General features: G+C 45.5%; 1 protein-coding gene across 1 annotated transcript in view; it reads left to right on the top strand.

The window, feature by feature from the left end:
- Positions 1-15,510, top strand: part of PAPLN (papilin, proteoglycan like sulfated glycoprotein) — a 54,026-nt gene that overhangs the window by 26,049 nt on the left and 12,467 nt on the right. The window contains exons 3-15 of the mRNA XM_086462988.1: positions 1,394-1,509; positions 2,863-2,923; positions 3,212-3,314; positions 4,224-4,354; positions 4,693-4,816; positions 5,611-5,691; positions 6,905-7,077; positions 7,676-7,799; positions 8,916-9,042; positions 9,747-9,812; positions 11,862-12,069; positions 13,761-13,937; positions 15,230-15,386. Coding sequence (XP_086319114.1) covers positions 1,394-1,509; positions 2,863-2,923; positions 3,212-3,314; positions 4,224-4,354; positions 4,693-4,816; positions 5,611-5,691; positions 6,905-7,077; positions 7,676-7,799; positions 8,916-9,042; positions 9,747-9,812; positions 11,862-12,069; positions 13,761-13,937; positions 15,230-15,386 — 1,648 coding nt within the window. The remainder of the gene's footprint in view (positions 1-1,393; positions 1,510-2,862; positions 2,924-3,211; positions 3,315-4,223; positions 4,355-4,692; positions 4,817-5,610; positions 5,692-6,904; positions 7,078-7,675; positions 7,800-8,915; positions 9,043-9,746; positions 9,813-11,861; positions 12,070-13,760; positions 13,938-15,229; positions 15,387-15,510) is intronic.

Here is a 15,510-nt window from a genome sequence, read left to right on the forward strand (position 1 = left end):
TTGTGCCTTCTCTGTAGGCCTTAGAAAGTGACCTGGGTGGGTAGAAAGTGCTTGCTGAGTAGGGTTAATATCCCTGCCATGGTGAAATTCTCCATTTCTAGGATGTTCTTCCACTCTAGTGGAAAACCCTTACAATGGCACTTACTGGCTGGGTGATCATCAGGCAGTAGCTTATGTGACAATACAGGGGGGACAACAGGAAGGAATGGAAACAGAGCATGAGCAGGGAAACATAGAGGATGGGAGTGTGGGGTGCTGTGTTCAAGTCATATGGGGCAGTGTGAAACTAGAGGATGGATTGGGGCCCAGACCCAGGGGCTATGTAGATTTGGTGGGATACTACATGTGTGGAAGGGAATTAGACTACATCTCAATAATTTTTTACCTTTTGTTTCCCTGCCTGCCCACTCTTCACTACCCCAAATGTCTAAGTGCTCAAATGGTATACATTACCTTCTCAGTTGTATAATATGTACATAAACTAGCCTGCAGGTGCAGCTGCACCTCAAACCCTGTTTTTACAGTGTCTCTCCCTCTGTAACCCTGCATTTACCACTTTTCCCAAGTGGAATTAATCCTGTTGCATCTTGCAATTATTCTTTTTTTCTCAGGATATCGCTATTCTTCCTGCTAAACCCCTGTATCCTGCTCTATGTGTATCCCATCAGCTGCAGTAGGCCCTTTTTTCCTGAAAATATGGTATTTCGTGTACTTCTAAGACAACTTAATTTTGTTGCTTCCATTGCACTTGTAACTTCTTGTCTGCATTATCATGCTTATTTCTTTTAATGTCAGTATCCATTCAGACTTTCTGAACACAAAATTAATTAAGGCTGTAACTAATGATGGCCCAGACCTTGACCTTGTCATTCGACACAGTTGAGTAGCGGGGAAAAAAGGTTCAATATGGAATTTTGTTGCAGTAAAAAGTGAGTTCCAGGTGTTTCCTTACTGCTTCGCTTTCTTCTCTTAAGTATCTGGCTTGGAAACAAGGATTTGGGATTAAATGGCTCTATTGATCTGGTGTGGAGTGACAGTGCTCACAGTCCCTTAAGTAATGATTTGCCTTTGCTGCCTTGCTGAGAGGGAGATGTTACCCTCTTTCAGATGGTTATTCAAAAGTGCTGAGATTCTATGAAGGGACAAACTATAACAATTTAACAGAGATTATAAAACTGGATGTGCTCTATGACTTCAGGAAGTTAATACTCCTAGATTTTAGAGACTTGACATTTCTGATGTATTATTCTCTGCCACTTTTCATACTAGGAACACAGCCCAGCAAGACAGTCTCTTTTGTGGGAGAACACATACAAGCTCTGCTTCATTTTCATTGTTCTTTTCCTGCATTACCATGTCTGTCTGATAAGTCTGTGGGGTGTTTTATTTACAGGGCCACCGAATGAAACGACAGATTGATGTCTGGGGGAGCTGGGGTGAATGGGGCAAGTGCAGTCGGAGCTGTGGTGGTGGAGTCAGTTTTCGGCAACGGCGCTGCTGTTCCCAAAGGTGAGGGCTAACCTCCTTTTTCTTTCTTTAAATGTATTTTATCTGTTACTGAGCTCCTGCACGTATGCTCTAATATACACCCAGAACAAAAATGCCCTGGTGTTGGATTCCAGGAGAATAAGTCACTTGAGTCCACTTTGAGACGATCCTCAGCTTCAGTCTTGTCTCTGCTGTTTTGAATAGTGCTCTCTTCAACACTTGGCCTCCTTTGCTAGAGCACGGCAGTTTCTCTGTGAGATCTGAGGCTGTGCAGTCAGGTGATTGGTATGGCAGCAGCTCTTTAATCAGGTCTAGTGTGGCAAGCCTGGGGGAGAGGGTGAACAGTCCAGAGCAGCATATTTCTCTCCTGACAGCTGGTGATTGTGCCAAGATTTTCTCAGGCTTATGATTCCCAGGAAGGCAAATTGCCACAGAAGAAATGGAAGAGTGGAGTTGGCTCAAGCAGCATTAACCCTGCGCTGTCTCATTTGCAGCTGGGTTAGATGCAGTGAGAACAATGACTGGGACTGCACCTGTTGGGAATGATGGACCTTAGGAGATTCTCTTGTAGATAAAAACAAAAAAAAAAAGGGGGGACACACACCGCACAAACCAAAAGCCTGACTCTCAGTAATATGCTGAAAAAAACCCCCAGCTTCTTTATGATTAGAGAAATGAGAAAGGTTTTTTAATAGAAGAACCCAGAGTTATGGAGCACTGATTCTTCCTATCCAGAATAAAGAAAGGTCTCTCTTGAAGGCTGCCCATTATGGTACACACCTGCCAGAATCCCTAGAGGCCTGCCTCTCCATTTTAGGAATGCTGAGATATTAGGCATTGGTTGGCTTTTCAGAGCAATTTCCTTCATAACTGTTACTCTCCATAGTTCTCAGCTGGAGTCATTTGACTGGAACGAGGGTGGTGCACACTTCCCATAGCCATGTTTAGCTCTTCCTCCTAATGGGCATAGCGTGCCCATAAACAGCGCAACAGATGATCTGAACACCTGTTCTGAATTGGCCACTACCCTCCTGCTGCTCATAATTTGTTTCTGGTTCTGGTATGAACAAGTCAACTGTTTGCTGGTGGACAAAGGACTAAAAGCTGGTTGAAACATGACCCTGAAGAGCTACACTGCAGTTGTTGATGGCATATGTCTCACTCATGCCAGAATGCAAACCATAGCAGAAAATGGCACTAGAAGATGCTAGTTTGCTTTACTGGAAGAGAAGTGCATTTTAGTTATTTTGCTGTTTCAGGAAACTGTGTGAGGGTGCTATGCTCGATGTGAAGGTGATTTGTAATGTCTGCCATGAGATTATTTTTCACGTGTGTATTCCTCAGAGCGCTTCATGTTGGTTTTCTGCCTTTCAGGACAGAAGGTCCTTCCGGTTGTGTCGGACCAACTCGAAGCTATCGGTCATGCAATATTCAGGTACAGTGCTCTGTTTATACTCTGTTTTTTTGTTTTTCACTGCCAGTTGCTCCTTTTCCCCAGACAGACATCATTCTTGTTCAGAAGTAATATCTCATTATTAGTTTCTTTTTCTCTGGCATCACTGGTGAATGTGGTTCATCAACAGTACCCCTTCAAAAGCATATTGAATTTATGCCTCTGATTTTATATGGGAGCAATAACAAATAAAAAACAATCTTTTGTTGTACACTTAATTATCCTCCTTTTTATAATGGCCCCAATACAAACATTTTCTCCTCTGAACAGAACTGCCCGGAAGGCTCCCGGGATTTCCGGGCAGAGCAATGTGCAGAGTTTGATGGGACAGATTTCCAAGGAAAGAAATACAAGTGGCTTCCGTATTATGGAGGTAACGATGTAGGGTTATGCTTCAGCCCCGACTATCAACAGCATGTTCTGAAGTGTCTGTAATGTTTTTGACTGTAGTATCCTTGTAGGGTACTTGCTTGGTTGGGTGGAGGGCAGGGGATGGCATGGAAAAATCTTTTTGCCTGCAGCAAAGCACTGGTCTCATGAAGACAGTGGATGCATGGGCCAAGACACAGCTCCCATTGCAGCAATACATAGTTGTCTCTTGTAACAGCCATACTTTCAGAAACATTGCTCAAAGCTGAAACTGGTTGCAGCTAGGTCCTAAAGTATTAGAGAAGCAGAAGCTCTGCCGTATTTTTCAATATTGGCAAAAGAATATTAGCAGGACACAGGAGAAACTAAAGCATATAATTGAGTGCTTCAGAAAATATGACATCTCTTTCAATTGGTCTATGCTTCCTTGAGGAACTAACTCAGAAGGCAGGTGCAGGAACGAGAGGTTCTTGCTCTGAGCTTTGATATGTTATCATTCAGAGCTGTTTAACAAATTACAAGGGATTTCAAGATGGATTTAAAGCTTTGTTTGTTAGATGTTGAGATAACAGCTCCCTTGTGTTCTGTACCAGCATTTGTTCTTTCTAGAAAGCCTTGTATTCCAAGGGAGGACAAAAGCACTCCTACTAAGGAATAACCAAATATGTAGCTGGATCAGCATCCCCCCTCCACACTGGCCAGTCAAGGTGCCTGAGGAAATGGTTGCATACAGCAAGGCTTTACCAGGGTATTTTTCCAGCCCCCAGCAGTTTGTGACCCAGAAATTTGTTCAATGTCTGCCACTTAATCAGACCACCCCTCTGTTTCTGCTCCTGCGATCTAAAACCAGGCTCCTGATGCATTATCAAGCTATTAGCCAAATTATATAATGTGTGGTTTTCCCTCCTACCAGCGCCGAATAAGTGTGAGTTAAACTGTATTCCCAAGGGAGAAAACTTCTACTACAGGCACAAGGAAGCAGTGGTAGATGGGACTACTTGTGAACCTGGCAAGCGGGACATCTGTGTAGAGGGAGTTTGTCAGGTTAGTCATCTTGTTGCTTTTTCCATTGGGTCTGATACTCTTGCTGTTTCCTGACTTTGTTCTACTCGGCCTTTCGTAATAGCATCAGAAAAGGAGAATTATTCAGTTTCCGAGGTGCTGAGGAGCATGTGGACAGCATTTACCTGTCTGTCTCTGAATGTGAAGTGGAAGATGCCAACTCTGTATTTTCTCTGACAACTCCTTCCCTGCCCTATCCTGACTTCCCAGACTCCTTAGATTCAGGCTTTCTCATTAGATCAGTCCAGAATTTGGCCATTTTTTCTTCCTTTCCTCTGTCTTTATGGTTTATCCATATCAATGCTCCTGTGTTCTGACAGGCCGTTGGCTGTGATAACATGCTGGAATCTGCCAAGAAGGAGGACAAGTGCCTCCAGTGTGGAGGAGATGGCAGCACCTGCTATGGCATAAAGGGCACTTTTGATGTGCCCAGCCTCCCCAAAGGTATAGATGACCTGGGTGGTTTGTGTGGGTGAGAAGTAGAGAGTTAAACCTAAAGTCAAGCTGCTAAAAGGGCTGGTGGGGACACCTGCTACATGATGGCTGTAGGCAGGCTTGGATGTTCACTTTAAGTGTCTGTATGGCGTGTGGCTCTTTAGCTGCTTTAGCATCAGAAAATGTATTGATGGCCTTATCCTGGGAATCACTTCCTTAGCCTCCATACAGACTGAAGTACTTGCCATGCTGCTGGTGTCTTTCCCTGCTCAGTCTCCAGCAGTATATAAGTATACAAGTAGCACATGAACGTGGCTATATACCTCCTTCATAAGACTGTCCCACTGTCCAGTGCCTTAACAGCCCCACCAGGATTAGTGCAAGGCTAGAAATGGGACTGCAACTTCTGCATTTGTTCAATTTTGAAAAAATTCAAGATAACAACTACACTTGTGGCCAAATCTCTCTGTGTTGAGCTCCAATATGATGCTTGTTGAATTTCCAAAGTTTTAAAAATGTAGGAAATGGATTTTGCATTGCCCCTGTGCTTACTTTTTTGAGGTGTGATTGGAACTTCTTACACATGGACTGACCTGTGGATAGCATAGGGTGAAGCTATTCAGAATGCAGATAAAGTGACAGCTGAAATGCTTCATGCCACCATTGTAAAGCTCATCCAGTTCTTCAGGCACCAATGAAACCATGAGCATCTTTGGCAAAGAAGAGTGACTGTGTGGCATCCACAGACAGATATTAAATAATCTCCTTTTTTTTTTTTTTTTTTTTTTTTTTTTTTTTTTCAGGTTACAATCAAATCTTCATCATCCCAGTGCGAGCCACAAGCATCCAAATTAAGGAAGTTATGCCCAGCAGGAACTTTCTAGGTAAGACTGATGTCAGAAGCTGTCTTTCGGTCTGTTTGGATTCCAACCGTTGCATTAAAATTTGTATTTCAGGTATACTGGGCTTTGGGATGTTTACCTTGAGGGCTTGATATGGCAGAGGGAAAACCCCTCTGAAAATCAGGATCTGAATATTGAGTATCCTTGAAGCATTAGTGATGCTCAGCTCTGGGTTTCAGGTTTACCTCATCTGTCCTATGGTAGTCTTGGGTAGGGAATAAAAATACCCAAACCGCATTCAGACTTCCTGTGTGGACCTTACAAGGAGTCTAGTTGATATAGCAAAATTTGGCTATGAATTCTGCTGTTCACTTGGTGAATGTAAACCCTAACCACTCCTGCTATCCGAAAGTTTGGGATCGTCTTCTTTTCCCCATAGATATCTTTTGGGTATTTTTATGTGCACCCTCAAACTCTGGTCATGCTGCAGAAGGCAAAATGGAGGGACAAATGTCCTCACCTAGCTTTCTGGGCAGGGCTGAGCAAATTCCAGTGGAAAAAACAAATACTCTTCTGCTTTCTGACTCTTCCATCACCCAGTGCTTTGGACAAATCAGTCTGATGATGTTTTCCTTTGTAGAAAACTGAATGCAGCACCAAAGACTTCGTTTTCTGAATAGAATGCCTGATGAACAGGATAGTGGTGTAGAGGCAGTGGGGTACGAATCCCACATCTTAACGGCAAGCGAGACAAAGGCTGACATAGGCTATATCTCAGTGACTAACAGCGGGGAAAGCAGAGACAGGTCTGGAATATGATGGAGGCATTTGGCTGTTTAGCAAAACAGTGCTTGGTCTGCAGCAAAGCTGGTAAGAACCACTGCCTGAATATGGAGCAGCTTCTGGCAAGAGTGCCTTACAGGGGTACAGCACTGTTGGAGGATGATGGTCCCCTTTATCTGCCACACCTGTGACACAGTATTGAGTGCAAACAGGAGCACCTCTGTGGAGTTCTACAGTGTGAATTTTTGCTGTGTTGGTAGACGCTGCCATATTAGGTGGTTGCCACACTTAAAGGGGTTGCAGTACTGATGTAAAAGAGCTGGGGTTCAAATGGTGGAGCTGAGAGCTCTGTAGATTGGCAGTATCCTGAAAGTCTAGAGCAGGCTCTGTCTTGTGGTATCTGGAGCCAAGAGTCTGATTATAGGTATGTCAATTTACTGCTTTTTCTTCTCTGGCATGTGGGTTTGTCCAGCTGTCAAGAACGTTCGAGGGGAGTACTATCTGAACGGGCATTGGACCATCGACTTCAGCCGAGCGCTGCAGGTAGCTAGCACGGTTATGCACTATGACCGTGGCTCGGAGGGTGATCTGGGCCCAGAGCTCCTCCATGCTCGAGGTCCCACCACAGAACCCCTCGTCATTGAGGTAAGCAGCTGTGCCTGACCCTGCTGATACTCTTGCTCTCTCACTCTTGGCATAGCAGCCCTCGCTTTGTGCATGGGTGGGGACCACATGGGAAAGACTGGAGAAGTGATGGGGCCTCCAGGAATCTAACAAGGCTGTGGGCCACCAAGCTAGACCAAGGCAGCCTTCCTACAGAAAGAGCACTATTTTCTGCTTGGGTTCTCTTGCCCAGAAAGGAGGAGGACAAGGCTTGATGTTGGCTTCCTGCCTGTTCCCTTGGGCTCTGATTTTAAGAGAGGTAAGAGCCAGAACCAAATGGTGTTGGGGCAAGGACAGGCTCTAGGGCACTGCTTGTTATAGTGCACTGTAGGAAAGGGTACTTACTTTTACAGGAGCAGCTGAATCTTCTGATGCAGAGAGGGATGAATGCACCCTTCTCTGAAAAATAGTGCTCTCTAGAGTACCCTAAAGGCAAACAGAAAATAAGCGTAGAGAATAAGTGCTCCTTGAACAGGAGGGACACAGGTCAGCTTGAACCCTCAGACATGGTGGGGAAATGCTGTGATGGGGAAAAGTGCTTCTGCTCTTATTTCCCTGACTTTCTCCCATGCTTTCACAGCTCATCAGCCAGGAGCCAAACCCAGGGGTACAGTACGAGTACTACCTTCCCGTGCAAGGACAGCCATCGGGTTACAGCTGGAGCTATGGTTCCTGGGGCGAGTGCAGCTCCGAATGTGGAGGAGGTAAGGGGAGAGGACCTGGTCTGTGGCCGCTGGTGTGGGGTTTTTATCACTCCCTGAAGACAGAGTGACTGTGTGCTGCCCTCTGCAGCTGCTTCCCAGCAGTCTTCTGCTGGAAGACAGCTCAGGTATCTGCAGGGGGCAGCTAAGGTTTTGTCAAGGGAGGGTCACACATGGAGTCACAACGGGACTATGCCCCATGCCTTGTCCTAACTTATTTTCTATGTCCTAGTCCTCAGACTTGTTACTAGGATCTGTTAAGAATATTCATAGATAGCCTCTGTTTTGTTTTGCTTCAGTTCTTTATGTCCTTTTCAGGCCGTTTCAACCACTTGAGAGGTCCTCTCCAAACTGGCCTGGCCTACATAGCTGAATCACATCACTCCCCTCTACCATAGCCTGGAAGCTTCCCTCTCTCCAGGGGGACTGTCAGATCTCCTGGGGTGTCATGTCACGTTCAGTTTACAGATTCTTCCATCACCAAAGTTACGGATTTTAAGCTAAAACCCCTCCCCCCTAAACAAAACAAAACCCCCCAATCAAACAAAAATACTCTCCAGCTGACTAGTATACAGAGTTCCTGTCAGCCTCTTCTGGTCTTCCGCACTGATGGCCGTTGTGATACCTTTTGCCATATTCCGGTTGTAGGTGCTGATACTGACTTTGCCTGGGCACACTTATCCTGTAGGAATCATAAAAAGTTGTGAGTGTTTCTTCCGTACTCTGTCTTCACAAGACTGACCTTCAAAGCCTACAGGAGGCCCCCAGCTCTGCTGCTGCATGTTGCACACATCATGCAGGGTTCCTTGATGAACAGTATATGCATATGGCGCTTTGCTTATGAGTATCAATCTGTAAAACAGCAGAAAAATGCCCCTCAGTTACATAGAACTATTCCGTCTCTCTTGCCCTTCCAGTGGACACCTATACTGCGTGGAGACATCATTTGTACTTACAGTGAAAGGCCAAGAACTGCACCTGACTTTCTTCCAGGTTGGCTGGGACAGGTGTGGATTCTACACTACTTTAGAAACTTGTCTTGCCAACACCAGTGTATTGCAAACCTAGTCCTGGGCAGCTTGCGTTGATCAGGATACTCTCTTGCTGCTTCTCCTTTAGGTTTCCAATCCCGCTTGGTGTTTTGTACCATAGACAATGAAATTTATCCAGACTATATGTGCAGGAACAAACCACAACCAGACAGTAATCGGACATGTGGCCATCAGATTTGTCCCCACACAAAACGGTGAGATTTCCTTTCTTCTTCTGGACCCTGACTTCTTCCTGAGGTGCTTTTAGAACTAAGAAAATAATTACCCTCTTGCTTCTCCTGCCATCCAGCATGGTTGTCTCCAAAGAAGTGTTGCACTTCTTAGAGAAAGCCCAAGACAAAGGATGGTGATGATAACACTGTGATGAGCATTTTTGTGCACACAAGGGAAGGGCTTATTATGTCCTATGTTCATTGTATAGACCAATTAAATTTGCTTTCCAGAGTATGATTGTGGAAAACAGTCTTCTAGCCCGTATAGGAGATAGGAAACATTCTCTGTTTTTTGTTCTCTTCAACCGGAACCTGCAAAAACAGAGTAGGAGGTCAGAGCTGGTGTCATTTTATGTCATTTCTACATTCCCAGTGTCCTTGCTTCTAAGGAAGGGGATGAATTTTTTCATTCTCTGGCATTTTCAAACCCCTTTAACCCAGCCATTTCCACCTTGTCCTTTGCTGGCATAGCCTTACAGTTGGCTTCACTTGGCTCCTACATGGGCATCCAGAGCTGTAACCAGAGCCTCAACTGCGTATCTCACCGTTATCTGGTGGGTGCAGAGACCTGTGAGAGTGCAGGTGTGGGTGAGAGGGCACTTGGAAACCTGTGAGCAATTCTGAATACATGGTAGCCTGTAGCTACTTGGTTTAAGTTCTTTAAATCCTTTGTTCTGTGTATAAAGGACTTCTTACATCTATCTGCCGCAAGCCTGGAGTCACAGTGGAGCACGGCGCTTTCAGATGAAGAGGTAATAAGGAGAAAGAGGTTACAGAAAGCACAGGAAGGCAGCTGCTCTCTTCCGCTCTCCACCTAGTTGCCCACTGATGTCTGTGGGCGCTTTCCTCTTTGGCACTGGTGGTAGCAGTGGGTGGTGCTTTGCTTTTGATTCTTGCCAATGAAAATGATGGTGAAGGGTGCTGGCTGGCAGCTTTGCTTAGGTGGTTGTGCGTGCTCCTGGTAATGTGTCTTACGGGGCTGAGAAGGGGATAGTTTCTTCATAGCTTTTGGCTGCTTATCATGATAACTGTTGTTTTTTCTCTGGAATCAGAGTGAAGAGGTGAAGGGATGTTCTGGAATATTTTTGTTTGATTTATCAAGATAAATAAAAGAACAGAAAGGAAAAGAGAGCATGACGGATTAGGCGATTGAAACATTGGCCAGGATGCCAGCATGCCATAGCAAAAGCCTCAGAGTTTCTTAAAAGCTATTCTTTCTTTGGCATGGGCCCTATAGCAGGCACAAAAATGCCTGTGAAGTGTGATGAGTACAAGGATGTGGCAAATAAAATACTTACAATGTACACTGATGTATGAGAAGTAAAAAAGATCAAAAGCAAACCAGTTGTCCCCCAACAAGCTGCTAACAGCTTAGGACTTGCAATTCTTTGCCCTCTGATGAGGGTCCCAGTCTTATGGTTGACCTTGTCTTACAAAGGAAACAAAACAAGTGTCAGAAAAGATGTCTTGACTCACATTTTAAAGAAGCTGTAGGTGAGGCCTCCAGCTGATACAGCCTTTTAAAACTGTACATTTGTATTACAGGAGGCAGAATATAGTTTGGGGGCGGAGGGGTATCCCCACTGGAGGTTCTGAAAAATCATGATCAATGAATTTGTTTTGAGCCCTGCAACCACACTGCTTTAAGTGGCTTCTACTTGCTGTAGTTGTTCCCTTTCCAAAGGGAACATGTTATTTTATAGCAAAGGCAATTCAGTTTTGGGCTGATATTTGCATCTTTCACAATAAAGAAGGGTATCGTAAGGAGAAGAATGTGGCTGAGTCTGCTGTGAGTTTCTGGTAGGATGTGAATGTGAATTGGCTGGCTGAAACTCCGTTTAGGGGTGGTGAGGGCAGACCAGGGAAGCAACAGGAAGGCTAGGGGAGAAAATATGAACTGCCATCATTCCCTGCATGGGGCTTACCTGACTGCAAGGGAAGGCAGTAGCTGACAAGCAGATCACTGCGATGCTCCCCTTCTAACCACCAGTGCCTTTTCACTGCACAGCACACTGGAGTCAGGAATGAAAGCTGGGTCATGGAAGCTGTGTTCCCAGCTACCTGGGCAGCTCTGAGACACAGGAGCAAACAAGGGCAGGGGTTTTAGCATCCAAACAGTCAGATTGTTTTGTGGACATTCCCCCTTCCATTAGCAAGGTTGTATCGTTTCTGCCATAGCTTAAGCAACCAAATGCAGGGAAAAAAATCTATTTAAAGTTTTGGATTTTTTTATACGTGCTGCTGTCAGAGAAGTTGACCAATGGGAGGAATAAACCAGCTTTCTACTGGCTGTCAACGAAAAGTTCACAAGCACTTCTGAGAGTGTCTGGAATGGTTTGCAGGCAGAGTGAGGGATTGGCTTGGTTTTACTGTTTCTGATAACGGCTGGAGTGTAATGTCTGGTTAGGGTGGTGTGTGTTGCTTTTGGTTTAGCTGATCTGGATGGTTTTCTTTGTTTTTTTCTTTCTTTTTCTTTGATGTTTCATTCCAGGCATGACATTTTTGCAGATGTCAGGAAACCAAAAGCCTTGGAGAGAAATCTTCCCCCTCTGGGAGACCTCTGCACTTTTAGAGAAACAAATGTTTTGTAGTTGGCAATTTGTCTCTGGAGTGGGACTCACGCTCTGCATTGCCAATTAAGCTGGGCCGCGCTTGGTCAAATGGGAACTTGCCTCTGACTCTATTCTGCAAAGGGCCATTTTCCCTGTCTGATTACTACAGGGACGTGATACTGACCTCCCCTGTGCCTCTGGGTGGTTTAGCTGGGCTTACATTTGTTTGCTTGATTCTGTGACCTGCAGGTGGAAAACGGGCGAGTGGGGATCCTGCTCAGCTACCTGTGGTGGGGGCACCCAGACTCGCTCCGTTTACTGTGAGGCATTCGACGGTCAGAGCTCCCAAGGGGTGGTGGACAATGCTGAGTGCATGGCCTTCACGCAGCAGCCTCGCAGCAATCAGCCTTGCAACATGAGACAATGTGCGAGCTGGAGCACAGGGCCCTGGTCAGAGGTGAGTTGGTGTCTGGCAGGCAACTGCCTCTTGGCACCTACTTAAGGAGGATCTGCCAAAGCTTGGGGATAAAGAGCCAGGCTCCTTTTCTGGGGCTGTAAAAGGTGTGTTCCCCTCGACAGGTGGTGTGCAGAGGTATAGGACTTGTCTGGGGGCCTGAAGGAACAAGTTCTCCAGCTAGCTAGCAGCTATGCCCTCCTGTATTTGAGGACCAGGACATTCCTGGTCCTCAAAACTGTGCATGCCCCTGCACCTCTACTCCTCTCATTGCGTGTTCTCTGTTCTGCCAGTCCTTTCCCCACTCCTGTGTTTTTATCAGATCCATCAGACCTGGCACTGGCTGGGTTTCTGAGTCAGGCCTGGTGAAGGCAGAGGGGCAGGCAGGAGAGCTGCTGTCCATCAGCTGATGCTGTGCAGTGACGCTCCCTCCTCTGTAAAACAGGAGTTCATGGCTGCTGCCTGTGCTGTTTATATATGCTGCCTCAGCATTACTAGCCCTGGACAGCAGTACTGCAGACACAACTGTGGGTAAGCAAGATACTCTTGAAACACTGGTGACCTGCTGTTTGCTGTGTGTCAGTGCGGGGCTTCTCTGAACACAGCTGTGTGGTGCATTTTTGATGTCTGTGTGCATTTATACCTCCAGGAGAGGAAACGGTTCAAATTGTATGTGCTCAGTGCGGCCAGCCAGTAGTTTAGAAGGCATCTTACATGACAAGGGCTTAGAAAGTAGAGGTAGTGTCTACTCAGTCCCTAAAGCACAAATGAATTTTCCTCTTTTAAAGTAGTACATGTATGCTTGCAACATTTGACTTATGTTCTTGAGGTGGTATTTTGTCTGAGTGGTGCCGCAGCATAAAATGCAACTTTGAGGCATGATAACCTAGACTGTGAAGTCTTTTTTTTTTTTTTTTTTTTTTTTTTCTTCCTCTGTTACATTCTTACAAAGCAATTCCTAAGTGATTCATTCTGGGGTTCTCAAAAGCGACAGTTTTGTGTACTCTTGAGTTGAAAGGTGAGTCTAGTAAATGAGTGGCTGAAACTCAGCTGGAAAGCTCATCTAAAGTAATTCAAACTGTCCCCAAGTTAATGCTCTCTGTAAGAGACCATGGTAATTCATGGAGAAGTAGGCTGGATTACAGGAAACACCACTGTGAATTTAAGAGGGCATTGAAAATGTCACAAACCAGTTACTATTATACATGTTGTGTCACAGCTCCACACTATAAAAGTGGAGCACAAGGTCTTCAGGCAGAAGACATGAGTAATACAAGCACCTAATCTTTTTATCTTCCATTGAATTATTTACCTTGAGCTGATTTTAATCAGGAGTAAATAACATGAAGTTCCAGGTATTTCTTGCCATTTATTGTTCTCAATATGTTCTGCAGTACTGATTTTTTTTCCAAAATAATTCCCTGTGTCGTCTTTGGTAGAGATCAAAAGAAATTATATGACTAGGCCAAAATCATCCAGTGAGCTCCAGATCTCCCAGACCCTATCCATCATGCCTTATTGTCTCTTCTACAGCATAAACAACTGTAACTCCCATCCCAGAAGATTATTTTAATGATGGTTGGTTGTTTGAGGCAATCTCAAAATGGTACTCTGCCCTAATGTTGTTGAGCACAGCCTGGAAATGCAAGTGGAAACCAGGTGCTTCCTTGTAATTGTTGGGCCCCTTTCTGCAGTGCTCAGCCAGCTGTGGGGAAGGGGTCCAGACCCGGACAGTCACCTGCAGAACGCAGCAGGGATCTCAGGCTGGGGACTTCGCTTGCCTAATGGAGCCGAAGCCATCGGCCACCCAGCCCTGCCTTAAGGAGAACTGCATCCAGGAAATTGGCTGGCACATTGGAGACTGGGGCCTGGTAAGCCTTGCGCTTTCATGGTTCAGAAATAACTGATTATCTTGCTGTGCTCCTCACAAACAAGCTTTGATCCGTGCAGTCTGCACATTGGCTGAGGCTGGGAGCATGTACTGCTTCATTACCAGTCCCTTGGCTCACAGTTGCCTTGTAACTGGCACTAGTAATGCTCCAGTTAATCTGCTGCCTGCTACAAAAAGAAATCTTTCTGAGTGAGGGATTATAGTTTCAGTGACAGTGACAAAATGCAGCCAATAAGCTGAAACTATCCACTCTTACTGCTTATTCCCAATTCTTCCCTCCGTTGCTGTGAATAGGAGAACAGCTCTCTGGCTGAGTATGGCTTAGAGTTCCAGGTTTCAGGACTGGTCATTGCATTTGGTGATACGGTTTAAAGTACGCTTTTGTAATTGTTCAGATAAACTGTGCTGCAGCTGGATTAGTCTTGTCTTTGTGGAGGGAGCCCAGACTATGTTCAACCTGGGAAAAGTGCTGGCGGGAGGAGATAGGGTTAGATCTAATGCATCAGGTGACTTCCAAACACACTTTTCCCCTTCTGTGCTAGCCAGACCAGCTTTTTCTGAGTTAAAATGTGTTACATCTGGTTCTTCATGAGATGTGGGCCAAGTTTTAGTAACAGCTAAATAAGTTGTACCTTAATGTGATCTTTCCTGGCCCCTAGCTTTCTGATATCAGAACTCCTACCTGCATCTGAATAAGAGAGAAAGAAATACTCTCCCAATGTTTGTAGGGCTTGCCATGAGCAGGTGGGTTACACAGATACCTCATCCTGTCCCCTCCCCTGAGCTGCTGCTCGTTGCTCCCTCTTCATCCGCAGCTTCCAGTGAAAGGAAGTCCAGTTAGCTGCTTACAAGAAAGCCCCCAGTCTGCTTTCCTGTTGTAAACTGTTTTTCTTGAATGCATAGTTCAAAGCTGACTCTCTCACAGCTGGTGAATCCCCATGGTACTGAGATGACTTCAGGCCAGGCTGAAACAGTTGACTCCAGCTCTCTGCCACACCACTGTGGCTAACAGCAGCTCATCTGCATGTTACAGGCTGAGTATGGCTCAGAGCCTAATGCTTCAGGGCTGGGTGCAACATTTGGTAAAATGGTTTAAATTATGATTTTCTAATTGTTCAGATGAATACAGCTGAAATATTTTTTGCTTTGTCTTGACGGAGGAAGCTGTGCTCAGCCTGCAGCTAATCATGCAGCTGTTCCGCACTTCTGATCTGTGGAGTTTCTGCATTTGGCCTCTGCTGCCTGCTCACTTGCCTTGTCTCTGTGCCCAAGTGTTCGAAGAGCTGCAATTCAGGCATCCGGACACGCCAAGTCATCTGTGCTGACGGCGACTCCAAATTCTACAGCCCTGAGACATGCAAAGCCATCCACCCACAGAAACCAGCCACCCTGGGTAGCTGCAACATGCAGCCCTGCTACCTGCCACAGCGTGAGTGGTATTGCTGCACACCTAGCTTTTCCTAAGATGCTTTTCTTTAGGAGTAGAAATTCCCAGCTCTGCGCCAGCTTATGTTCTCAGCTTCTTGCCTGCCTATCTCTATCTTGTGCGTTTA

The sequence above is a fragment of the Leptosomus discolor genome, chromosome 3, assembly GCF_034619465.1.
Source record: "Leptosomus discolor isolate bLepDis1 chromosome 3, bLepDis1.hap2, whole genome shotgun sequence".
NCBI lineage: Eukaryota > Metazoa > Chordata > Aves > Leptosomiformes > Leptosomidae > Leptosomus > Leptosomus discolor.